Here is an 18,502-nt window from a genome sequence, read left to right as displayed (position 1 = left end):
CATGTCATGTGTGTTTAGCAGCGCAGCTCGAGTTGACTGCCTGAACTAGCTCGCAGGCTTCGCTCCATTTATATATGTAATCTATGTGATGAACTTCCTTAAGAGGTTAGCTCACGTTTAAGACTGTGGTGTAAAAATGTGGTTTGTAACTGTTAAGAGTTAAGGGCAAGAGAGTGAGAGAGAGTGAATTTGAATATACTTTTGGCCATTCAAGCTTAAAAGACCACATCAACCTAATGAATGTGTTGGTTAAGGTTTAAAACAATTTATACAGTATGCCACACCAGTAGCAGCTGCAGGTTCTATCAGTTATTGACTGTGCTAAATTTGTGATTGGGCCCCTTTACCACCATTATGCAAATAAGCATGCAAACAAAAGGAAAAATACTGCATGATCAATGAACAGGTGGATTTAGAAGGCTTGACTTCACGTTAAAACCACCAAGCAACGCAAATAGGCACACAACTGGCAAACTATCTCAAAAAACAGTAACAAAATCCACTCACCAAATCCTCTGTTTGCACAAATCTGCACACATGCAGGATTTTGTTCTTATATTGTATTGTATGCTAGCAATACTGTTCTTTTGTACTGTACTTTTTCTCAAATCATATCAAAACACAATTGAAGTTATCCAAAGTAGAAATTAGCTTAAACAGGTTAGGAGAGCATCCAATCGGAAACTTCAAATTCCCTTGAAAGAGCACTCGCTCACCGCTCACCGGAGCATGGCATTGTGCAAACTCCTCAACAGTATCTTTTATATCTACATCCCAAGATCAAAGTCTCTCAGTTGAATGGTCAGCCCATTCTGTCTCTCTGACATGCTGCTCCGAAAATAGTTTTGATTAATTATGACTCTGAGGATTGATCTGCTGTTGTAATTGTATGACAGGTGTTAATTTTCTCAGCTTGATTTAGACTCTGAGAGTCTGTTTGCTGAGCTAACTTCACTAAAGCTGCTGAGCTCCAAAGTAGCTTATGGGATACTCTTACACATTATATTGTTTTAATCTCAATCTGCTACTGTTACTTACGCAATATTTTGACCAGTTATTCAATAATCCTTGGATTCAATTTAATTTAATTTAATTGGGCTGGACTGACTAGCGCATTAGAAGGCCAACATTTCAGTTAAATGTTTGGCTTTGAGCTTGTGAAAGATAAAGAACTTAGCTGTAAGAACCATGCAAGTGCCAGTCTCGCACAGCAATAGAATGGCAAATAAATTCAAGTAGTTGTGTGTTGTAGTAAGCTTGTAGACATCTTCAACTGAAGTACCATGGTTAAAGAAAACATTCACATGATGAAGACGGGTTGGAAGGACATTTCCAGCAATACTTTCACATCATTAGCCTAAAAACTGTGTGTGAACTATATAAGACCCTAGAACATACTTAAATGTGTTTTTAACCACAGTACATAATTGCAAAAATCTTGTAACTCAAATGCATATTTCGTGTTTGCAAACATATGGCATGATATTTTTGTCTGTGAAAGTTTGCACTGGAAAACATTTTCACATTGCTAATCATTACTTCCAGCACTTGTAATTACATTGATTCGACAATCAAGACTCCCACACACCCCTCGGGAACAGTCTCAGTAAAAGTAGTAGTCACTGAAGATTTTCCGAATACTACGCCAAGATTAGACTAAAATACTGAAGACAAGAGAGCCGCTTTCATTGTTCACTGGTACAGCATTCAAATACTTTTGTTCTATACACATTTTCCTCACTTGTTAGTCACCACGATCACGGAGTGGCCTTAATTGGGTAGTTGAGGTCGCTGCTTTGGGAAACCTTACTTTCAACTCTCCCCCCAATTCTACCAGATCAGCACTACCGGTAAGTTCCATTAAGTATTTAAACAGAGCCGCCCCGTCTGCTCTCCCACGAGACATGGACTTGCACTCTTCGGAAGGCAAGATGAAGCCTAATCAGAGCAAGGACAAAGAAGGGGTGTGAAAGCTAGAATGAAAGACAAAATGAGAAAGAATAAAGAAAAGAGTGGGGGAGAATGAGACTAAGGGCGGAGGGTTAAGAAAGACACAGCAACAGAGAGAATAAGAAGAGGGAGCGTCAGGCGATGGAGAAAGAGACAGCACTGGGAAGTGATTCAAAGGTTAGGCAAGGTATAAAGTATAGATGGCTTCCCGTAACTAATTTGGCTCCCGTAAGCACCGAAAAGCCTCGTTGGGGACATTTTCTGGAAGCGTAAATTACATCTCACTCTGGCTCTCTCTACCTCTACGTTTGCTTCATCACTCGCTGTAGGGCTCTTCCATTTCTGTCGATTGCCCATCTGCCGCCCAGACATCAGACTAACAAACTGAGGCCTTTCTGCGCCGAGCCATTCCACACTAACTGCCCAAATAGAGGCACTGCTGTAAGTGCTGTGAATTAGGCTGCCTGTTTTGCAAGTGAGGAACCAGTCAGGGGTGTGTTTTATGAGATTGTGGGGACTGATAGCTATAATAGAGCGGCGAAACTAACCAAATGGACCCTCTCTCTTTTTCTCCTCCTATTGCCAACTCTCCTCCGCATGCAAATGAGATAGGACAATAAAGGTGAACTTGGACTTGAACAGAAGTCTGACATTTAGTTGCCATTTAGTGCAGAGAGGGAAAAAAGATTTACCTATCTGAGGGGAATAGCTCTCTAACAATGCTCTCACTGCCATCCGGTGCAGGGGAAATTTTGGGGGTGGGGTGAAAAGATTAGTGTGGTGTACTTCCAGGAAGAGTGGACTAACTCCATAGCTCCAGGGCCGCTCTCGCTCAGTCCCCTGTGGATTTCTGTCTCTATCTATATTAACTTTTCCCGCCTGCCGCATTATGTAGCTGTATTAGACTATTTCTCTCATTCTTTCTTCCTCTTCCACTCTCTCTCACACACATGCACACACAAAGCCAATATCTATACTGTAGTGTCTGTGTTGTGATGAATTATGCTGCGAGATGGCCGGTTGTTATATTAGGGAAGTGTCTGCTGTGAGCCAAAGCCAACACAAAGGAGCGCAGAGAGGGACAGAATAAAATAGAGATGGAGAGTGAGGGAGAGTTTTCACAGTCAAGTCGATACAAAGTGAGTCTCAAATGAGAATCTATGGCCATCAAGCCACTGTCACCCACAGACTGTTATTAGTGTTATTTGTTATTATCAGCATTTTTCTCGCCATTGATTCAACTCTTTCTTTAGTAACAAAAGGAAAAGTGTTGCATGCTCACCTCTTCTCATCCTCCCTGTCCCTGTCCCTTCTTTTGTTTCTCCTTTGTATGCCATGTATTCTAGCTCATTGGTCTATATTCCAGGATTGGCTGTAAAATTAAGTGTTTAGAAAGCTGCGTTTTTACTCTTCGTTGGCAATCTTTGGTTACATCACTTGAATTGCAGTGTTTACAATGTGTACAATTGTAGTATTTAGCCTGTCTCTCACTGACTCAAAGGGCAGCACCACTCAGTTTAACAGCTTTCCTAAAATAATTTTGGGTTGTGCAATAAGCTTTATTTGCATAGCACTTTTCAAAAGAGTTACCAAGTGCTTCACAGGAAGTTAAACAATAATGATTAAAACCTAATAAGTCGAACAATAAAAATGCCAGACACTAATTAGAAATGGGCTTACAGAGGAATAAAGCAACCAGTTACAAAGAGAATGAATGAATACATTCTAGTTTAGGATAGTCCAATCAGTGCTTGGGAAAATGAACAACACTCTCCCTCAAAGCTGGAAATGAGAGAACCAAGACATCTGTTATGTTGTATCAATGTACAGCCTGGAGCTGCTCCGTCGAGACTGACTTTGCAAACTCACTCTGAACTTTTTATATCAAACTGAGCTTTAGATTTAGCAGCACTATCAATTCCAGAGTGGAAAATCGTCTTGGGTGCTGTCACAGCCACTATTTCTCCCATGTTTTGCAATTTTTTCCTCTGCAGAGCTGTCCATGGGAGTGACATCACAAATTAGAAGGCAGTGAAAACCTGGAAAACGACTTAGTCTTGTTCCAGACTGTGGGAGATAGAGCTGACTGTTTGCTAATACAGAGCCAAACTATCTTGAGGCTAAGGAGTATCTGATTCCAAAGCTGTAAATGTCATACTACTCAGTTAAAGCAGCCCTTGTTTCTCTTTTCCTGTTTGGTATATTTGCCAGTTACTGCCTGAAAAATACATATAATAATACGGAAAAAAAATTATAGAACACATTATAGACATTAATTAACAAGCATACATGGTGTTACTGATGCAAAGTGCCAGCAACCAGGGCAGGCCAAGGTCATTAAACTGCAGAGCTACAGGGCAATCATTTTTAGCCCTGCAACTCTGGACCTGTAGTTCCAATCTAACTTGCGCCCTTATCGGCAAGAAAAGTGCAAGCAATTGCAGCAACTGTCACTTTCTTGGCCTGCAAGTGGCAACATCAGCGTACCTACATCTACAGGTCTGAACTGCTATTACTTTACTTCCCTGTGGGTGGTAAGGGAGGTTTGCACTAGCCTGGATCCAGGCCTCTGATATTTTTGGCCACATGGATGGTTTTTCCAGCAATTCATCTAGGTGTTGTGGTCATTGACAGTTGTTTCCCTTTTTGGACAAAGAATTAAACATTAAACGTACTTTACCCTGCTACCTCCCTGGTTCTAAATCCATGTAATGTTAGATTGAGCCCATGTGTGAATAGAGCAGGTCATTTCCTGGAGAATTTACAGCGAGCAAGTGGTTGTGTTGATAAAGTTGCATTACGTGTAGCTACTTCATACGTCCAAACAGGGACGCTAGAATTCAGCCACAGTTGGGGGTATTAATTTGAATGGATAGGATAACTTATATCTAATAGTTTAGTTATATGAAAAGTTATTGTCAAATAGTATTACCAATATTAATAATAAAAATAATTTGCTGGTTACATAGAGTTACGTATGTGATGTACTGTAAGTCAAGCATGCTACATAGTAAGTCAAATCTGACCTTTGGTTTCACACAGGACACTAACGGCAAAAAAATGCTACTAAAATTGTGACAAAACTAGATGCAGATACACACTTTGTTCCATGGTACGAGTACATCACTTACTAGTGACACGGGTAGAAATAGTGTGTCATTAACCCAACAGAGCCAGCTTGTGGAGAACCTGCAGCCTGATAAATGTGAATGTGAAAGTTTGTGCGTGAGGTGCAAGGCCGCTTTTTGAGGTGCTTCTCATCTGAAAACAAATTCAAAATAAAGCAAGCGAAAGCCTGCCAGTAAAATGTGTTAAAACTGTTTTATTTAATATGGCACTCACTTTGTCAGTCTTATCTTGTGTGTGTGGTGTATTTCAAGCAAGCAAGGCACCATGACAAAAACAATTCTTAATGCTCTGTCTGTCTCTACAGCATTAGATTAAAAAAGTCAATTGCTCTGACCCAGAGAAAACACATTTTTGTTTTTGTGTTTCCCTTACTTTTATTCTTTGTTTACAGTATTTAGTATTTATTTAAATTTAGTCTCACTTCACACACAGTTTGTGATTTTTCTACCAATGACTGATGTACCTTCCTTCTCCTTGCTTGTCCTTGCCACTCTTCTGTCACTTTACCCTCCATTCCTCTTAACCCCATCTCTTTACCCCTCCACATTGTCTCCCACCCTCCACTCCCCTCCTCCTCAACACCATCTCTCCCTTTCGTCCCACCTCCATCCCACTTCTGCTCCACTCCATCATCTCCATCCGCCTCCAGCTCTGAAGGACGACCGTTTCCAGATGGTGCTCTTCACGCCACGGCTGGTGCGCATCACGTTGACCAACGTCAGCGTGTCGGATGAGGGCGGCTACTTCTGCCAGCTCTACACGGACGCCACGCACCACCAGGTGGCGACGCTGTCTGTTTCGGTGCCCCCGGAGACGCCCACGGTGGAGGTGAAGCAGGAGGCCGTCGAGGGCGGCGAGGTGGAGCTCACCTGTGTGTCGCCGCGCAGCAAGCCGGCCGCAACCCTGCGCTGGATCCGCAATGGTCGGGAGATACCAGGTACCTGTACATGGCTGATAGACGGACTGATGGATGTTAAATGATTATGGGAGATGAATGAGGAAACTAATGGGGGTATATAGGGCAGGTGAAGTGGAATGGGTGGACTATATCACAGACTGAGTGCTGAATAAAAGAGGGATGAATGGATGAGTGATTGATGGGTTGACAGAGGGAATGGCAGATGGATCAGTTGATGGGAGCAGGTTAATAAGATGGATGGATGGAGAAATGGATGGCGAAATGGATGGAGAAAGGGAAGGTTTTGGCTGCAGGGATGCCAAAAACTCAGCCTCCTTTTTCCTTGTGTTCTTTGCAATATTTATAGGCGACGATCTAGTTTCAAATGATCAAACATGCTTTTTGAGATGGGAGCAGTAATAACTTTTCTGTTTCCATTCCTTCCAGTCATAAATTCATAGAATATCTGTGTGTGTTGATATTTGTGTGGCAAAGACATCAACAGCCAGTAGAAAATCAGAAAGATTTCAGTGCTTATTTTTTTTGTCTTATATGACCACTAGTCAAGTTATTTCCTGATCCAAACAGATACACATCTCCCGCTCTCAGTATATCTCTCTCTCAAAAATTCAAATGTGTTTTATTTTCACATAATCTCACAAGTGCATTACATGAAAGCACAGATGGCTCATATACTGGAGATTTGCTGCTTTACTCACTCTCAATCTTATTCACACTCACAAATACACACTTTATTCACCAATATCTAACTCTCTATACTTCTGTGAGCCATTCATCAGTCTGTTACCTTGATCTGTCCTTCTTCCTAACTCACTGTCTCCCTTTGCTTCTCAGTTAAAGGGGTGCTTCACTCAATAATACATCTGAGAACTATCTTTTTCTTGCCTTCAGTCTATTTGACCCCCGAGAAATAATTTTCTTTGCACTCCACATTTAAATAAGCATTTGTGTATAATACTACGTTTTGATATGAATTCCTCAAAAACCTTGTTCAGTCGACTGAGTGTGAATCAAAAAACTCCTGAAGACTGAGTTACGCAACGTATAACTCTCACTCAGGCTCATGGCTATAATTTTCATTCAGTTTATCTCTGGTTTTTATTAAATACAGACAACATTGTTTAAAAGTACAAATTGCTGTCAAATGCCTCACATTATTGTTATTCATGAATTCATACTCGTGCCTTCAAATAACTCACAGACCAGATGAAATAATGTGAGATAATCTGGTGTCAACAGTTTTGGGGACATGCATTGAGAAATGCTTTGCCCTTTCAGACTTCATGTCAGCCGTTGTCTCTTTTTCTTTCTATTTTTGTCTGACACTCAACAACTCTTTCATCCAGTCTCTTCCTTTTTCTCTGGCAGAACACGCTTGTCAACGTCTTTCTGTCTGTACCCTCTCTGTCCTTCCCCTCTACTCCTTCCCTATCTTTTCATCTGAGCTCTTTTTTTTCTTCTTTAAATTTCACTTGTGACAGAGACGTGACGCTCATCACCTTTTGGTTGCAAATGGCTTAAAGATGGCTGACTTGTGACTCATCTCATCTTGTTTACTCGTACTTCTCTTTTCCACTGTCCCCCTGCTTCCTTCCCGCTTCTCTCCTCCTGTTTTATCTCCTCTTTCTTTCTGTTTCCACTCCCCTCGTTCCCTTTCCTCTTCTCCTGTTTCCACTCCTCTTGTCTTTTCTCCTCTCCTCTTCTTTCCTCCCATTTTGCCTCCTTTTTTTGCCTCTTTCTTCACCTCCCTTGCTCACCTCTCCCTCCGCCTAATTGCTCCTCTCTTACTCTCTCTTCCTGTCCTCTCTCCTCTCTGCTTGTTTCCTCTCCTTTACTCTTTTCTTGTTTCTTTGGCTCTTATTTTCTCTCCTCTATTTTCTCTATTCCTCCCCCTCCTCCTGTTTCTTTTCTCTTCCTATCCTCTTATCTCTTTTTTTCACACCCTTTCTTTCTGTTTACTCTCTTCTCCTCATGTTTGTTCACTGCTCCTCTTCTCCTGTTTTCTCTGCTCTTTTCTCCTCTCCTCTGGTTTCTGCCTCTCTGCTCCTGCTTCTTCTCCTCTCCGTCCTTCTCTTTTGGCCCTGAGTTAAATGAACTGTGGCACGAAAGGTTAGAGGCAGATCCCAACAGATATGGGAAAGCACTATTTAATTAAGACACTATCTTCCCGCCACTACCTTATTCCTGCTCATCTGCACCCACCGCCATCCTCCCTCACGCTTCGATTGGGCCTGCTTTCATTTGCTGGCCGGCAATAATTGAAAACTCAGCGCAATATAAGTAATATTGTTGTATTCTGCCTCAACAAGCACAAACTCCCAAGACGTGACCGTGTCACCCCGCTGTTCCTCCTCCCTCCTTCTGTCTCTCCTCTTCCTCTCTTCTTCCACTCTACATCTGGCTTGGCACTCTTATCGTCCTCTTTCATGTCTGGGCTTGTCTTGCTGCAGCCCCCCCCCCCCCATCAATCGTGCCCGTTTTGCTGCCCCCTCTCTCTCTATGAGTTTCTCTCCTTTGCCTTTCTTCTCTCACCCTGGTCCTTTGACGCCCCCCTCTCTCTCCGCGTCTGGCTCAGTTAAAATCTCAATTCGGTTATGCATATTCTCTCTTTTATCCTTCTCTCCCCCATCTCTTTCTCTGTCTCTCTCTTTCTTTCACTTACACACACACACACAATCACGCACACACAAATATTCAGTTGATTCACCATCTGCAAACAAACAGTTCTGCTGCTCATAATTGCCATGAAATATAGATGCAAATTGCTTTCTCTTTTCTCTCTCTTATTCCGTCCTCCACCATCATGTCATCCTCCCCTCTACAGGTACACAGTGCTGCTGCAAAAAGCTCATTCATCAGTCACTAATTTATTCTTCTTCCTTTCAATCTGCTCAATTCTTCTATCCACCTCTGTGTTCTCCAAAACTCTCCTCTACTTTTCCCTCCCTCCTTTCTCCCTGTCTCTTTGCCTCTCCCACCATATGTGTGATGTCTCAGCAGGGAAAAAGGAAGAGCAGGCATGTTTTGCCTGTTAACTTGTCTCTTGGCCACCCCACCTGTTTCCTTCCATCATCTCATCCCCTCTGTCTCTCCCCAGGTGTGGTATCCCAGCAGGACAATGGGAAGACTTTCAGTGTGTCCAGCACCATCCGGATCCCGGTAGAAAGAAAAGACAATGGGGCGGCGCTGAGCTGCGAGGCCTTCCACCCTGCACTGAGTGGGCAGAAGAGGATTCGACACTACCGCCTGGATGTGTATTGTAAGTCCCTCCTTCAGGCAGTGTGTTTACGTGCGTGCACTTTATATCAAAACGTTTTCTATCCATCTCGGGAACAAATGAAGTAACATAATGTTCGTCACCAAATATTTCAAAAATACAAATTATTCCATCTGTATTGCTGTCACTTAAGTCGCTACTTCAGTACTATTCATTATAGTGTTTTACTTTAATGTCAGCCAGAATTTTGTCGGGGTAGCAGCCTCATTTTTCAAATGGTAGATATCTCATTTTAGAATGAAGCTCATTTATACACAGTCCAGGATTTTAACAGAGTGATATTCAGAGCGCCCTGTATGAGACCTACTCTCATTAAAACCTAATACATACAAATCTTTTCATGCAGGGAGCTGGCAGAAATAGGCCTGCGGCCAGGTTAGGGTCCTGGCCCATAGTTTAAGAAGCTAACCAGCAACGGCTGAGAAAACCTGAGTCACATTAGTATGTGCAATTATCCCAGTACAGTTCTGGGATTGATGTCTCTTTGCTGGCCTATTTGCTCAAACTAGTATGCTCTGAAATCTCTGCACACATGTCCATTCGAGGCAGGCAAAAGCAAACAGTGAAAACACTGCAAGAGATTTAAATGTATAATTTGCTTAAGTCTAATATTCACTCAGGGCAACATAGAAGCATATTTTTTTATTTTAAGCTGAATTCTCAGTATTTTCACGAATCTGTAGATGCTTCAGTAGGATTAATCTTGAAAATGTCAGACAGCTATAATCTACATCCCTATTTGGGAAAGTCTGAAATTCATAATTTAATATCTATGAAATATAAATCCATTTTTTCCTTCTAATCCTATCAAACACTACTTCTTTAGACATGTCTTTCTTTTTGGATGTGAGGAGAAACAACTTAGCTTACAATTCAGTATGATTACTGTTTAATAATTATATTAATTTGAATTATTTAGTTTTCAAATCCTTTTTTAAATTCAGAAACACAAAGTACGTCACGTCAAAACGCATCAACTGAGAGGCATCAGATTTAGCAGATTTTAATTTTAATGGATGCATCAATACTATTTATATTCCGTGAAAATAGATGCTAAAGTTCATGTCATTTTTCTCCTTCATTCAACAAGTCAACCAATGTTCATTTACTCCATTTGTTCTCTTGTTATGTTATTATTCCTGCCAGTTCAATGTGATCAATATATCATGTTTGGGAAAGGGTCAACACGGTGCTAATGACAGGCCTAGTCAGTACCCAAGGAGTCGCGCCACCCGCCGACCGAATAGCACATGTGCTAAAACCCCGGTGCGGAAGGGGCATCTGCTCCTGTGTGGGGTAGTATACAGGCCTCCTGGTGGATGTGGCACTGTCCCTGTTCAAATAAAATTAATAATAATATAGATATTTACAGTTGGTGATATTTTTTATATTCAGCCAGCACTTCTGCATCAGTTTTTGGGAATTAATTCGCCACATGTAAACTAATGTTTGTTGATAGATCAGAATGATTAATATTCAACAGTTTTGTCAATCTGTGTGCTGGTGGTTTCTCCAGCAAGACAACTGGTAATAATGACCAACTGTCAGTGTGGATTTGGTTTCCCATCGCTCTCTTACTGAAGTAAGTGCAGTACAGCAGCTGCTGGAACGGCGGGCTGCTTATGATAACAGGTGTCTCAACCGTAGGATTGTCGGCTGGTTGCCTTGGAAACAGATGTTAAAGACCCTTCCTCCTGCCACTAACACACTTTTCCCTTGTCCCTCCTTTTTGTTCCCTCCCTGTCTCTCCCTCTTATTCCTGATTTTTTTTTCCTGTCTTCTCTGATTGTCACTCCATTTTGATCCTTTTGATCTATTTTTTATTTCCTCTCTCACATGTATACTCACCCTCTCACCCCTCCTCTTTTTCTCTCTCCCCACAGTTGCACCCACAGTGAGAATTGTTCCTCCTTCTGGAATTTTGCGAGAGGGCGACTCACTCAGCCTCACCTGCTCCGTCAGTGGGAACCCTCTGTAAGTCTGTGTGTGTGTACGTGTGCTAAATTGTGTTGTGTTGGTGTGATCTGCCTTCAGTAAATGCTATCTATGCATTGGTCATGGTGGTAAAGGTAACAATGAAAAGCCAATGGAGAAACTTCACTAAACTGGACACCAAGTCTCTGACTTTTGTTGTCCTCCAAAATGTGAATGATTGCCTGTTTTGCTATTACAAAAAAGCAGCTTTGATGACTTCAGAAGGTTGTTTGAAAGAGAAAGTTAATCATACGTCCATTCAGCTTCACCTTCCACATGATATAAAACAGACCAGCTTTACCAGCTGGCACAAAAAGCTGCTTGTGAAGCTGTTTTGGGTTGTCACAGCAGTGTGTTTATGTATTTTCTCTTGTGCCATAATGAAATTTTGACAAAATAGTCAGAATGTATAAAAGGTTTGTCTCAACAAAGCGTTTGCGCTTGAAAAGCTGCAATGAGTCTTGACAAATCGGCTTAAGGATACACAGACAGCATTTGATTGACGACAACATGCAGGAGGTTGCCAAGTTCAACGACAACCCTTACAAACACAGAATTTCATAAAATGTATATACATAAGAACTGTTTTGGGAAATTGTTTTGAGCTGCTATGAGAATGACATTTAGGTCGTAACATCACCAAACAGCTGGTAGCTGGAGGTAGCAGCTACAAGCCTACAGGGCTCTACTTTCATTCTGGGAATCTGTTTGGAGGGTGAAATCGTTGCTGGCTTTAGAAGATTTCAGTTCACACATTTACCCAGAGCATGTTTTCTAAGTTTAAGGTTAGAATAAACTTAATTTCAGCAACCTGGAATGATCTTCATTGTTTAAATTAAAATGATGAGGTTGATGTGTATCTGGTGATGTTTCTGTGGATTTCAACAGTGAAAATATATGAAATTTCTATTATTAATTGAAAGAAACAGCAGCATGTGGAATGAGTTGGTAATGTGTGCTGCCAAAAGGTTGTTTGCCTGAAGTTTGATTTATGAGCTATAGGATGAATCAGATAGGTGATCTGTGACACAGACAGCTTTACTTTTGTTTATTTTCCAAGTAATTACTATTCATCTTACATACAAACAATTGTTCTTCTACTTAATAGCTATTGTGGAAATGTCCTTGAGTAACCTCTACCTGCTCCAGTAGAGCCGCAGCAGAAAACAGTGGTTTTCCTGGACGGCTACCAAATGTGTGAGAGTAAAGCAGGACACCGCTGAAACGAGAACATGTGCATTTTATCAACTCTTAACACAGGTTCTAAAGAAAAAATTATGAGCATCTCTCCTAAGTAGCTTAAAATAGCCAGCTGCAAGAGATCTTACCCCTTTTTTATGTGTTGCTGAAATGAACATTAAGTTGACCTCTTTCTATATAATTACTATTCCAGATAATTCCAGGGTTCTTTCTTGGAAACTTCAAGTAATTACCAAGTACTTCTAATCTCCATCAACTTCAATATATTCCCTATAATTACTCCAAAATCTCTTGGTTCTTTTCAGGAATCATCCTTAGAAATGAGCAGTAACTCTTTACTAACTCCTTTTTTTAAAAATTAACTAAATTATGAGGAAATAGACTGTCTTCCACAAATGATGCAGGCTCCCTTTGGGCCAACTGGTCCCAAATGCATCATTCCTTGAACTATGAGCGAAGCTAAGTCAAGGGTTTATCGCATATGAATTTACAATATTAACACTGTCGCCAAACCTATTAGGATGTTTTTGTAATCATTAGAGTATAGTGCCAAAGACTTATTGTGCTTCTAAGTTTGAGCTAAAAGAAAAATTCTGCACTGTCTGTGGTATTACCTGACATTTAATGTTTGAAAGAGAGATAAAACCTGATCCATATTTTATTACATGATGAACTGAAAGAAAAAGAGCTTTGAACTGAGGCTCCTAAAGGAGTGTAAAAGTATAATAGAAATTGAGTGTAAATGTGGACATATCATAAACTTGTATGTGACTCGGTGTGAGTGTAGAGCTCCTAAACCCAATCAGCAGTCAACACTTTTAAGAGCCAGCTTTGAAACAAAGCCTTTTTTCTAGTGTGTTCACAGCCCTTTGTGCACTTTCCAGAAGGGTATTGGGTCCTAAGCTCTTAAACCCTCCCCTAGATGGTCCGTCTGTCTGTGGGCATCAAGTCCACTAAAGCTCCCCAGTAAAGCTTCATGCAGCCAAAGTGTGTGCGTGTGTGTGTGTGTGTGTGTGTGTGCGTGCGCGTGCGCGTGCGTGCGTGTGTGTGTAATGATTTAAGTGAAATCCCACAGTGAGGACTGGCTGAGAAGCGTATTGGCTATAGCCCCACTAAAGCTTTGTAACGGCTGGTTGGGGACACTGTGTGTGTGGTGCATGCACGCGTATGTGACAGTGAGAGATGGGACAGCAGGCCACTCTGGACTCTGACCCTCATCTCACGCTGGACTGCACACACATGCACACACTGACTCACACACATATTACAGTCCCCTTGTTCTCCTCCTGCTTGCTCCTTGGCCCTGTTAACTGCTTGTTAAGTATTAATGACCAATTATATGCTACTTCCTTTTGGTGGAGGGGTACACTCATTGTTTGTCTGTTATTAGGACGAGAGATGGAGATGATGTTCTGTCTTTTTACCTAATTGCCTGCTTATTTGTGTGTTAGCGTTCAAAGACTTACTGTGTGTGGGAGTACAAGTACGTATATGTGCGTGCATGTTAAAGACAGAGGCAGAAGATTTTGTTAGTGCACATTTGGTGTGTGTAGGATAAGTGAGAGAGTGTGTGTGACTAAGCAAAAAAGAGGTTTAATTAGACGTCCTGAGGGATTAAAACCCAGATGAGTCAGGATTGTAATCTGGCCAGGGTGGCATGAGCCATGACACTCAGCCAGACACACATACACATACACACACATTTGTGTTCGCCAGGATGTCTCTGTAATCCTCGCACCTCCTGTCTGTTCTGCCTTCCCGTCTTTCATGACCAATTCATTTTGCCTGCCTGCTCCGCTCCTTTATCTCCCACCACATCATCTCCACCTCTTCTTTTCTCAGTCCTTCCTCTACCTGTAGGAACACCTTTTCTGCTTCCGTCTTCCTCCTTCTTGTGTTTTCCACTCTGCACATCTGACACTCGATTTCTCTATCATCTGCCCTCCTTTCCCTCTTGCCAACCCTTTCACACCATCACTGCCCTCTGACCATCCGTCTCCTCATTATTTGTCAGGATGCAGCCCTCTGTTGCTATTGGCTCATTCTCCATGCCCCTTTTATACTTTCTTCTCATGTCATCGGCCCCCTGTGGGCTTCTTTACCCTCCTTTTTCACCTCTCTTTTTATAGCATCCCCTGGCGCCTGTGCTTTGATCCCTTGTCTCTTTTCACTTTCTCATTTTTAATACCCTTTAGCACTTCAGTTTTTACTAAATGTGTTTAAGACTAGCAGTCTACTCATGGTATTAGTTAGAGAGGTAGTTGATGTGTGGTTATCATTGCTGGGATGGTTAGTTACTTATTATTCAGTGTTACTCTATTGAAAAAGTAATAACACCAATACATTACAACATTACTTATCAGCAAAAGTTACATTACTTTTGTAATTCAGCCCAGGTTGGTCAAAGGTGACCTTACTCAAAAACTTCCATACCCACATATCCCATCTTCTGAATAAAGCAGGTGTAGAAACAGAAAATGAAACATTTAAAAAGCAGCCATCCTACATTTTAGAGGTATTTACTGACCATCAGCAGCTAGCGTAGCCCAGGTGTCTGCAGACTACACAAGTCCTGTGCTTACTGTGTAGCTGCGAGGTTCGCACTCCCTCCAATTCTGAACAAAACGGGGTGATTCCTGAATGTATGCTTGCCAGTAGCTAACTTTTGCAGCTACATTTAACACATGTACAACATCTGTAAGAGACAAACATATAACTTAGCTAACAATATTCATCTTTCTCCTCTTGTGGTGGGGGATAAACGCTTCCCCACACCTCCACCCTCTGTTCCAAGTTAACACATCCTGGACCAGTCTCTCCAATGGAACTTGAACTAGCCGACCCCCAAATTGCAATAACAAAGTGTTAGTGGTAGTTGTCACTTTAATGGTATTAGTACATTTATAAATGAATATTTATATGATTTTAAAATACTGAAAAAGTAAACACATCGCTGTAGCACATTTCTAAGCATTGCATTAACACTGATGGGTCTATAGGTGACAGAAATACTAGTAGAAGTAAATATATGTGTAAATATACAGTCCAGCTGTATTTAAATAGTTTACAGTAGAGGTTGAACATTATGCTGTTAGGATTTGTTATGTTAGGATATTTATATGAGTGGGACGGTATGTAAAGCTGACTCAAGCTGAAAATAAACAGTAAAACAATTTCCCATGACAACCCCAAAACCTAAAGATGTTCAATTTACTGTGATATAAAACAGAGAAATGCAATGAATGCTCAAATTTGAGAAGGTGGAACTAATAAATGTTTATCTTTCTTTGATAAATGACTAATGACAATTATTTGATTATCCACAAAGAAGTTAATTTTGACCAGTTAATCATCCATCAACATGTCAATTCAGCACTATCAAACATTAAACCTCTCTCTGTCTCTTTCCCTTCAGGCCCAGGAGTATTATGTGGTCCAAGATTAATGACACCTTACCTGAGAGGGCAGAGATTTCTGGCCCTACCTTTCAGATTTCCCGCCTCAGCCAATCACACAACGGGACGTACTTGTGCCAGGCCCAGAACAACTATGGACGTGCTGCCGATCATTACACCTTATTGGTGTATGGTGAGTCACCATGGCTAGCAGTTAATTATATGTTGTTTTCTTACAATTTCCACAAGTGCATGAAAAGTTAGCTCCATTGATTATTTTTCTCTGTTGTTTTATTTCCAGTCTAAGTATTATAGGCAATTGTTAACTCTTCTGAATAACTTTATGTTCAGTGAATCTTTTGTTTGTTACATTTCTCGTTCTTGTGTTTTGATGATATTTTTTTGAGAAATCTTTTAAACTGTATTGATCCTTTTATCTTCCCAGTGTCTTTGGAGTCTGTATATTCTGGCACTGGGCAATAGGCCCATTATATCGTGATGCTTGCCTCATCTGTCTTTCAGCTTTATTTGTTTTCCTGATTCAGTACACAGCAGGAAACCTCTGCTAAACCTCCTGTGCAATTGATTCAACAGAGATATTGATTCCACAAGAAGACGTAGGCTACCGTGCTCAAATAGTAGTCACCAACATCATTATTCAGGCTATATCTTGTAAAGAACCAATTTATCAATTCCCCTGTGACCCATTCCTCTCTTCAAAGAATTTAGAGTAACTTACATCTTCAAGTGCAATAAATAAAGATTTAAGATGTTGTGACAACTAAATGACTTTCGCAATACAAGCTGGCACATAGATAAAGATTACTATACTCTGTGTTACATGGTAACATTTGGCAAAAAAAACAGCAGCGGAACATCTGTTGCATTTAAAATTCAGGCAAATCAATTTTGCTTGTTTTTTAAGCAGAGGTAGCAGAGGGGGAGGAAGATGTGGGTAAGGGGCTTTTGTTGTCAGGTTTTACAAGTTTTCCAAGATGTTGCACCTAGATTCACTGGTGGTTGCTAAATTCTTAATGAAGGATGACCCAGATAAACTGCATGTTGTGGCTCAAAGAGGATGACGGTGGAGCTCGCAACGTCACATGATGAAGGTATCACCAGAAAGTTATTTTTCTGAAAATGCGACAAATTGGCCAACTTTCTGTCTGAGTTTGAAGCACATTTGAAAACAAGGGGTGACATTTTAGCAGCAAAGCTAACTCATCACTCATCATTAGAGGCTTCTATGGCTTCACATCCAATACACTTGTGGTTTGGCCTAATTACATGAGTGCTACTGTGGGTCATCAGGTTTGCCCTTTTGATCTATACCCCCCTGCTGGCTGCTCCTGACATTGCACCCAAGCACTCGTTTTGGAGATCCGAAGCAGAGGAACGGATGGAGGGAATAGAGACATGATATCTTATGTAATGTTTTTAGGCTGCTTCTGGTTAGCACCCCCTCATCTATCCATCACACTCTCTTTCTCTCACACACTCAGCACACACTCACAATCAACAATTGCGCACTTTGGTACAAGCATGTCTAGCATCAAACGGCACATGTAATGGCAGCTTTCTACAGGCATCAAGGGTGGCAACAGTGGCAAGATGAAAGGTGACATCCCCACCCACTTCCCTCCCTCTCTCTGTCTCTGTCTCTCTTTCTCTCTATCCTAGAAGGTTAGACATGTCGAGCTTTGATGTGCGTTGCCACCTCTGTAGAAAAATGTTCCGTCTTTCTCCCTCCTCCTAAGCTTCCTCCCTCACCATCATCCTTTTAGCTGTCTTCTTCATTTGTTTTTCTCTGTGCCATTTATTCTCTCCTAAATTTCATCATTTATCTTCTTTATTTCATGCTGTTGCTCTGTGCTGGTCATTAATTTGATTTATCTCGCTTTTTTTTCTTTCTTATACTCTCATTGTGTATAAAGGGTACATTTTAAGTAAAGAAGCTTGCCTGGACAAAAATCCATAAAAGACTAGAAATCCACATAACCAACATAAGCCAAGCTTCAGCTCCTCTGCTATGCACCACGGATTTCCAGCAATCAGCTTCTTAAATCCTCCTGCTGTAGCCCCACATCAGTGGTGGTTTGCTGTACTTCAAAAAATATGTACTCGCCCACTGGGCAGATTGTTTCAAACCTTATCTCAAAGAGCTCAGAGTTGTTGATTCAGCCATCATATTAAACTGTAGATGAGGGAAAGTCACTCTTGATCTCTCTGTATGTCACAACAAATAATAATCTGGCTAACGTGGTGTTAATTATTCCTTAAGAAATGTCAAATGAACTCCTTGCGTTCAGGCTATGTTTCCTGTGATATGTGTGTCTTTTGTAAATGTAACATAACTATAAAGCGGTATGTTTGCTATACATCACTGCCAATGCAAATAAACCACCATTTAATGTGGTGTTAGCGAGGTGCTACATTCTGATGATTAAATAGGAGGTTCATCAGTCAATATTGAAAATAAATATGATTCTACTCTGTAAAATGTGTTAAGAACACATAACACTTATCCACAGTGTGCTTTTTTTATTCCAACTCCTACGTTGTTATAGTAGGTGTCTTATTTATTTATTTATTTTATCAAGTAGTGAATGTCTCATTTTGCAACAAAGCTCTTCACTTATTCTTAAAGACTAGAAAAAA

The 18,502-nt window shown here is 41.0% G+C and overlaps 1 protein-coding gene across 3 annotated transcripts in view; it reads left to right on the top strand.

Moving 5' to 3' along the window:
• cadm4 (cell adhesion molecule 4) overlaps window positions 1–18,502 on the top strand; it is a 125,024-nt gene that overhangs the window by 97,222 nt on the left and 9,300 nt on the right. For all 3 annotated transcript variants that reach the window (XM_035672414.1, XM_035672413.1, XM_035672412.1), the window contains exons 3-6: window positions 5,729–6,016; window positions 9,096–9,257; window positions 11,159–11,249; window positions 15,865–16,037. In XM_035672414.1, the coding sequence (XP_035528307.1) occupies window positions 5,729–6,016; window positions 9,096–9,257; window positions 11,159–11,249; window positions 15,865–16,037 (714 nt within the window). The remainder of the gene's footprint in view (window positions 1–5,728; window positions 6,017–9,095; window positions 9,258–11,158; window positions 11,250–15,864; window positions 16,038–18,502) is intronic.

The sequence above is a fragment of the Morone saxatilis genome, unplaced genomic scaffold, assembly GCF_004916995.1.
Source record: "Morone saxatilis isolate NCDOM2014 unplaced genomic scaffold, NCSU_SB_2.0 Contig24, whole genome shotgun sequence".
Taxonomy (NCBI): domain Eukaryota; kingdom Metazoa; phylum Chordata; class Actinopteri; family Moronidae; genus Morone; species Morone saxatilis.
This window is presented reverse-complemented; position numbering and strand designations above follow the sequence as displayed.